At 38.7% G+C, this 7,903-nt stretch overlaps 1 protein-coding gene across 1 annotated transcript; it reads right to left on the bottom strand.

The window, feature by feature from the left end:
* LOC109226117 lies at window positions 2,883-4,271 on the bottom strand. The gene has a single exon (XM_019390920.1). The coding sequence runs from the start codon at window positions 4,269-4,271 to the stop codon at window positions 2,883-2,885; it is 1,389 nt and encodes a 462-aa protein (XP_019246465.1).

The following is a 7,903-nucleotide window of genomic DNA, read 5'->3' as shown; positions in this document are numbered from 1 at the left end:
GATACCATGGCTTAATCTCTACTTCACCTTTGTACCATTGGTATCCACTTTGTATTGTATATTTGTCCCCCTGTTTAAGCCAGCCATTGTTGACAAAACCAGCAGCAAATTTGTCTCTACATGCACATACTTTCTTCCAATACCAACAGCTATCCACTGGTGGAACATACTGCCACCAATCCTGCTCTTTTATGTATACATGATTCACCCATTTCACCCATAGGTTATCCTCTTTATTTGCTATGCTCCAAACATATTTCACCATTGCTGCTTCATTCCATGCCATACAATCTTTTATCCCCAAACCACCCTATTGCTTTGGTTTACATACTGTGTCCCATGATACAAGTGCCATTTTTGTTGAATTCCCTTTCCCATCCCACAGGAAGCTTCTGCAGATACTTGTTATACTTTTAAGTACCTTCTTGGGAAGGATGAATATTGAAGCCCATTAAGAGTGGATATGCGTCAATACTGAGTTGACAAGCATTACTCTGCCAGCATAGGAAATGTTTCTTGAACTCCAGGTTCTCACTCTGTTAGCCATCTTCTCCACTAGCATTTCACAATCTGTAGCTGAAAGCTTCCTGGTTGAGATTGGTACTCCCAAGTATTTAAATGGAAGGTCCCCCCTCTGGTAGCCAGTGAGCTCACAGATATCCTGAGTGCATTCCTCCTCCATATTTGCACTATAGATATATGATTTTGCTGCACTAGTATGTAGGCCTGATGCTCTTGAAAATGTTTCCAACCCTCTCAAGATCAATTCCACTGATTTCCATTCCCTTTTGCAGAAGAAAAGCACATCATCTGCAAAACATAAGTGGTTGAGTTTGAGTCCTCTACATTTGGTGTGGAATTGAAATCCTTTCTGCTCAGCAATCCACTTCATTATTCTTGAGAGATATTCCATACATATGACAAATAGTAAGGGTGAAACAGGGTCCCCTTGCCTCAATCCTCTTTTGCCCTTGATACTTCCATGCACATCTCCATTGACTGCAATTGTGTACTGTGTAGTTGTGATGCAAGCCATTATCCACTTTATAAACTTATGAGGGAAATTCAATGAATGCATCATTTCTTCCACAAACCCCCACTCCACAGTATCATATGCCTTTCTTAGGTCTACTTTGATTAAACAGCTCTTGGTTGTATTCTTCCTTTTGTACAATCTCACCAAGTCTTGGCAGATCAATATGTTATGAACAATACTCCTGCCTTCTACAAAGGCACTTTGATTAGGGGATATAAGCCCAGGTAGGACTTTCCTGAGCCTATTGCATAGCATTTTTGAAATCACCTTATAGATTGTGTTGCAACAAGCTATAGGTCTGTAATCTCCAACTGCTTCAGCATGAGGGCTTTTTGGTATGAGAGTAATCATAGTGTTGTTGATGGCTTTGAGCATCTTGCCTTCTTTGAAAAATTCCAGCACTCCCTCTTTTACATCTGAACCTACTACTTCCCAGCAATCTTTGTAAAATTGGCTGCCAAATCCATCTGAACCTGGTGCTTTGTCACCTGCAATTGCCCATATGGCATCCCTCACCTCTTTATCACTGAATGCTGCATTTAATTCAGTTCTCTGCTCCTCTTGCACAATTGGACCTTGTGTGATAATTTGACTATTAACATGATCTCTATCCTCCACACTCTTCCCAAGTAATTCTGTGTAGAATTCTATAAATGCCTCTGGGATCTTTGCTGGATCATCAATATCATGTCCCTTCATATCCTTTATGTGGAATATTCTGTTGCTGTTCCTCCTGGCTTTCAGAATACCATGAAAGTACTTGGTGTTCTAATCACCTGGTTGAGCCAGTGTGCCTTAGCCTTCTGCTGCAAGAACATGAGTCTTGCCTTTGCCCATTTGCTGCTTTCCTTATTTAGCATTAGTTCTTCATTTATCAAGGCTTCATTCCTAGGGTCCTGCTGCACCTGACTTTGACATTGCTGCAGCCTATTCAATGCTTCCTCTGCCCTTTGTTCAATATTACTGAATCTCTCCTTGTTGATTTTCATCAATGTGCTCTTGATTCTATGCATTTTCCCCACCAGTTGGTACATCTTTGTACCCCCCCCTATCAGTGTTCCAATTTGCTTTTATTCTTTCTTTAAAATCCCATGCCATACTCCACATGTTGAAGTACTTATATCTTCTCTTACTCTGCTGTCCCCCTCCATCCCAGTTTATTAAACCTGGTGAATGATCAAATAGTCCTGGTTGTAAGTAGTGTACCTCAGATGCTGGCAGTTGAGTCTGCCATTCATAGTTTGTGAGGACTCTGTCAATCCTGCTCATTACTCTATCTCCCCCTGCTTGCTTATTGCTCCATGTATAGAATGCACCTGAAGATCTCATATCCTGCATAGAACAATCCTCCATACATTTCCTAAAATCTGTGATTTCTGCTAGTGTCACCCTGCTTCCTATTCTTTCTTCAGTACTCAGTATACAGTTGAAATCCCCCATAATAGCCCAGGGACCCCTATTCTGCTGGTGTATACTTCTAATATCCTCCCACATTTGCTTTCTCATGCTTTGGTTGTTGAACCCATACACTATGGTAACATTGAACTTGTTACCTGTCCCTTTGTGAGTAACCATACTATGAATAAGTTGTTCAGTAACATTTGTGATGTTAACATCATACACACCTGGTTTCCATACAACCCAAATCCTGCCTGTTGGATGTTTTACTAAGTTAGTAGTAAATGACCACCCTCCACATAGATTAAGAGCAGCTTGCTGTGCTTTTGCTCTCTTAATCTTAGTTTCCAGGAGACCAAACAGCCCAACTTTTTGGTTGTTCATAAACAGATTCATTTCTGTCTGCTTATGTGGCCTGTTCAGTCCCCTAGAATTCCAAAAACCTATTCTATCCATTGGATGAGGGGTTGCCCCCATCCTGCCCTTTTCCCAGGGCCATCTCACTCCCTTTTCTTTTTTCTGTTATAATCTCCTCCCCCTTCCTGCTGTTTTCTTCTGTGTTCTCCTGTTGTTGTTCACCTAATGTGGCAAAGGGATTCCCTGTTCTTATGTCCCCTTGTTGCTTCCTTTCCCATATTTTCCCTCTCACTATATTCTGCCAACTCCTTGATGTTGTTGCCACATCATTTGTTTTTGTGGCTCCTTCATTCTCCTTATTGCTTCTAGCTATCTGCCCCTGCTCCTGTTGTGCTACCTGCACATTTTTGCATTGCTCCTTACCCTCCTGCTTTTCCTTTTGTTGCTGATCCTCTATGCTTGGTTCATTACCAGTCTTCTTGCTAGTTTGTTTCTCTTTCTCCTCTTTGATGAATCTCCTGCATTTATTCATTTCATGCCCAAAATTCTTGCATTTCACACACAAAGTTGGCTTCCGTTCATAGAAAACCTCCTGCTCCACTATTCTGCATTTTTCATCCTCAAACATGATAGTGTTAGGATAACTCTGGTGAGGTTTAACCTCCACCAAAACTCTTGCAAAAGTCAGCCTCTCCTTCTGTGTTGTAGCACGATCAGCCTTCAATGGTTTTCCTACTAGCCCTGCCAATTTTGTGAGTGCAGCTTGCCCCCAATATTTAATATCCAATCCAATAAACCTAATCCACATTGGGATCAAGTCTACTGATTCTTTTTTCAAGTCTATATCAGGATTCCAAGGTTTTACCACCACTGGCTTTCTGTCGAACATCTGGACTCCATCTTTGATCACTTTGATTTTGCTTTCACAGCTATGGAATCTCACCACAAACACACCTCTATTAGCCTGTGCTACAATGTCAATTCCCAACGATCCCCAGATCCTTTGGAAATACCCTTCCATCACTGACTGGGGAGGATTAGAACCCAGTACAAAACATACCATTGCTGTGCTCCAGTAATCGATTTCCTCCTTTATATCCTCCATAGTAATCTTCACATTCGAGCTATTCTGGTGTTGAGGAGTTAGGTCCAATCCTTCATAAATTGGACTGGCTACAATTTTGCTCCATGACTTAGGGCTTGTTTCCCCTGCAACCTTTAGCTTTTCCGCTTCTTCCTCCTCCTTATCTGCCCATGAATTGCGTTTCTCATCCTGTTTCTTGCCCCCATTGTTTCTAGCTACTGTTCCGTTGGTAGGCGATTGGCTCAGGTCTAATGGCTGTATTCCTTGCAGTACATTGAGGCTTCGAGTTTTCTTAGCATCAGTTGATTGCAGAATTCCCCTTGTTTCGATCACATTACTTAGATTTGTCTCCTGCATGTTCAACCCTTCCCCTCTAGTCTTCGATTTCCTCGTCATTTTCAGCTATGGCTGAGAGAAAAGTTCATTCTAGAGAGAGAGAAAAAGACTAAACTTGCAACTCAATGTTGGAAGCTAGCTCCTGTTTGTTTTTATTGGTTGAAATTTGAAAATAATGAGAACTTAATAAAGGTTGAAGTTGAAAAAAAGTATTTGGAGTAAATTTTATGGGTGGTCATTCAACTTTGTGTTTATTATCCAAAAGTTATTTTTCATATTTTGTTACGTAAAAGTCATTCAATTTTATGTTCATTACCCAAAAGACACTTTGATGGTAAGACACAAATGGGACTTGAACCAGCTGAATTGTTGATTGTAAATCCAAATAAGAAAACAAAAAGATTGGAAATGATGTATCTTGTCGATTAACACCTAGTCGATCAGCCATGTCTTTGCTATCGTACGATGACTGCCCTCAACTTCGAGCAGTATATACAATGTATCAACTGTGGGTGACACCATATAACAAATCAGAAAGATGGGCGGGAGGATTCTACACCGTAAAAATCATTTAACTTTGTGTTCATTACCCAAAACACGAAGTTGAATGACCACCCATGAAATTGTTGAGATATATATTATTAACCATGGATTTGGTTTACATATAGTATTTATTATGGAATAATTATTTATTCAATTTTAATAAAGTTTTAAATAGATTATATATTAGTCTTTGTCCTTTGCGTATATAGTAGATGATTTAGTATATAGAGTTTAGCTTATACACGGAAGACTAAATCATCGGTTCTTATAAGTATAAAGTTTGAGTTCACAATCTAACGATGGAATTGGACAAACCATCATGGATGATTGTAGCACAAGATTAAATATAATTAATCTTGATTATGGCAATGGTTTAATTCCAACTTCTTGTGCTAGTACATTTTGTATGTATTGAACAGACCAAGTAGAGATAAGTATTTTATAATAACTTAATAAAATAAACTCTCTAGCCATTAAATGTATTTATACTCTTAATCTTGATATAATTGTTATTAGCTGTGTACATTATTTTTGTTTTGATTTATTAAAAGGCAAAATTCTTTCGTGGATCAATATGCCTGGTAAATTGTATAATAATAATGTACATTGGCAAAGTAATAGTTAGTTGATGGAATCCATGTCTCGATTTAGATATTGATGATACACCTTTATGAAGCTTATAAGTTTTCATGTGTAAACCCGGCCGGTGGATTTTGTATCCGGCACATGAAATAAGTTAAGCGAAAGTTAAAGGAAATAATCAATAAATTAAATCGTCAGTAATTTAATTTAATTGATTAGTATCTGAATCTTAACATGGGGAGTTAAATAAGATGTAATGGATGAATTTCGAAATTGAATAAGGAGTGCAATTACGAATTTTTAGTGGAATAATTCATAATTAACTATTGTAGATATTAATTTCAAAAATTAGAAATTAATTCCATAATTGGAGCCTTGTTAATTAAATGGTCCCTACTATGCCTAAATAATAGGAAATAAAGGAATCCTTTTCTGGTGGAAAAGAAAACCCAACAGGTTTTGGAAAAGAGTTTTAATCCTTAAAACTTGTGCTATAAATACATAAGATTTTCCACCTAGAGGGAGTAGTACATGGTGGCCAAAATTTTCAGTCATATTTTCCTAGAAATTTCGCCCACACGAAATTCCTGTTTTCCGGGTATGATTTGGGTAACACAGTAGAAGACCGTGGAACGTTCGGAGATCGTGATCGTGCGAGTGGTGGAGAATTCATTGAGTTGCTGTGAAATTGGAGGCTCACGTGATAAAGGAGCTTTTTTCACGCTTCAAGAGGTAACCCGTGAAATCCCTTTTATGCTAGTTGTCTAGATTACATGTGATTTTGAATGGGATTGCTTCCGCTGCTTATTATAATCTATCAATTGGTATCAGAGCCCACTCACATCTAATTAGATAACATATTTTTCATGAAACAAGAATATCGTGTTTATGTGCGTTTTTTAATTACATGTATATGTGGTTTTCTGAAAAACTGCACTGCTATTTTGTGAATTAACTGTGCAAAAAATTTGGATTATTCTTGTAATCATGAGATATCTGTTTTTTTATTGATATTTGATTGGGATAATCTGGATATTTTTTTGGTAAACCCTAGAAAAACGCAAAACTTGATTTTGACCGAATTGCCGGTATTCTCGGAGGTCAGCAAACTTGACGGACTCTGATTGCGCTAAAAATTGGTGGGTCCATCGAGAACAACGTGGTGAGAAAAACTCATCGCTTTAGCAGTAAGTCATGGTGTTTTTCGGCGTTTTGAGGCCGTTTGGACTATGTTTTGGACGTTTTTCTACTTTCTGGAAAATATTTTTTAATAATTTTAATTCGTTTTTAATTCAATGGTGGTGCGGGTGACTCCCTAAGGTCTCCATAATTAAATACTTGTGATATAATAGGTTTACGCATTGGCTATTAGTAAATAGACATGTTGTTGTATTATAAATTCAATAATAGAGGTGTAGGATTTTATTGACTAGGTCTTACAAGGTATAATTGATATTGTATGATGATATAATTATTTTGTAAGAAAGTGAAATCCTCTGTTTCATATCCTAGATGACTAATGATTGGAGCGTTTGGCATATTTGTGCATAAAAAATTTCTCAAATTTTAGTTTATGTTTTTGTCACGACCCTAAAACAGATCTGGTCGTGATGACGTCTGTCGTAAAACTAGGTCAGCCAACACAAACCCCAAACCAACCAGAAATTCGTAACAAGTCATTTAAAGTCATTAATTAGCTAAAAATTCCATAATATAAGTCAAAATAGACAATGCGGAAACATAACACAGCCCGACATCGGGGCGTCACCAGTCATGAGCATCTACATCGCGTCTAGGAGTAAGAAAAGTCAACATAGTCTGGAAGCAATGCTAATACAAGGCTAAATAAGATAGGAAGGAGAAGCACTGGACTGCGAACGCCAAGCAACTACCTAGTCAACTCCGAGGATCCGCTGGAAAGCAAATCAGCACTCACAACCGCGATCCGAGGCTCCTGGATCTGTACACAAGGTGCAGGGAGTAATGTGAGTACGTCAATTCAGTAAGGAATAAAGTAAAAGTAGCTGAGTAGTAAGAAAACATGTAAACCACGTCATAATGCTATAGCAAACAGTATGAGTCCAAAACAATGCAGTAAAATAATAAAACTCATAAATAGACAACCCAGTTCAGTAAAACCTTTTAAAACATTTTTCAATAGTTTCAAACGAGTGATGAAAACAGTGAGAAAAAGGATAGAAACGTAAACAGCCCCTTGGGTGAAACAAGTACCATAAACCGTCCCTCGGACATAATATCTACAAAAGCAGCCCCCTCGGGCTACCTGAGAATCACTTGTACCAGCCCCTCGGGCAACAACATGAAACAACAACATCTCCTCGGGCAATATCACATCACACACACTGGGTACCCGCGCTCACGGGGGTATACAGACTCCGGAGGGGCTCCTACAGCCCAAGCGCTAACATAAGCCATCTCTGTAACGACCCGAACGGTAGTTTGGAGCTCTAGGGCGTCGTTCAGCGCTTTGAGGCTCTGAGTAGCTTCACGTCAGGTATTATGAATTGTACGCATGGTCGAAATTGAATTCCGAGAAGTTCAGAGTT

Source organism: Nicotiana attenuata, chromosome 5 (assembly GCF_001879085.1).
Source record: "Nicotiana attenuata strain UT chromosome 5, NIATTr2, whole genome shotgun sequence".
Lineage (NCBI taxonomy): Eukaryota > Viridiplantae > Streptophyta > Magnoliopsida > Solanales > Solanaceae > Nicotiana > Nicotiana attenuata.
The sequence above is the reverse complement of the archived record's forward strand: the minus strand, read 5'-3'. Positions and strand labels throughout refer to the sequence as shown.

What these genes read in the sequence shown, in the direction of transcription:
- LOC109226117 (XM_019390920.1), bottom strand. Translation starts at nt 4,271, where the DNA reads ATGACGAGGAAATCGAAGACTAGAGGGGAAGGGTTGAACATGCAGGAG.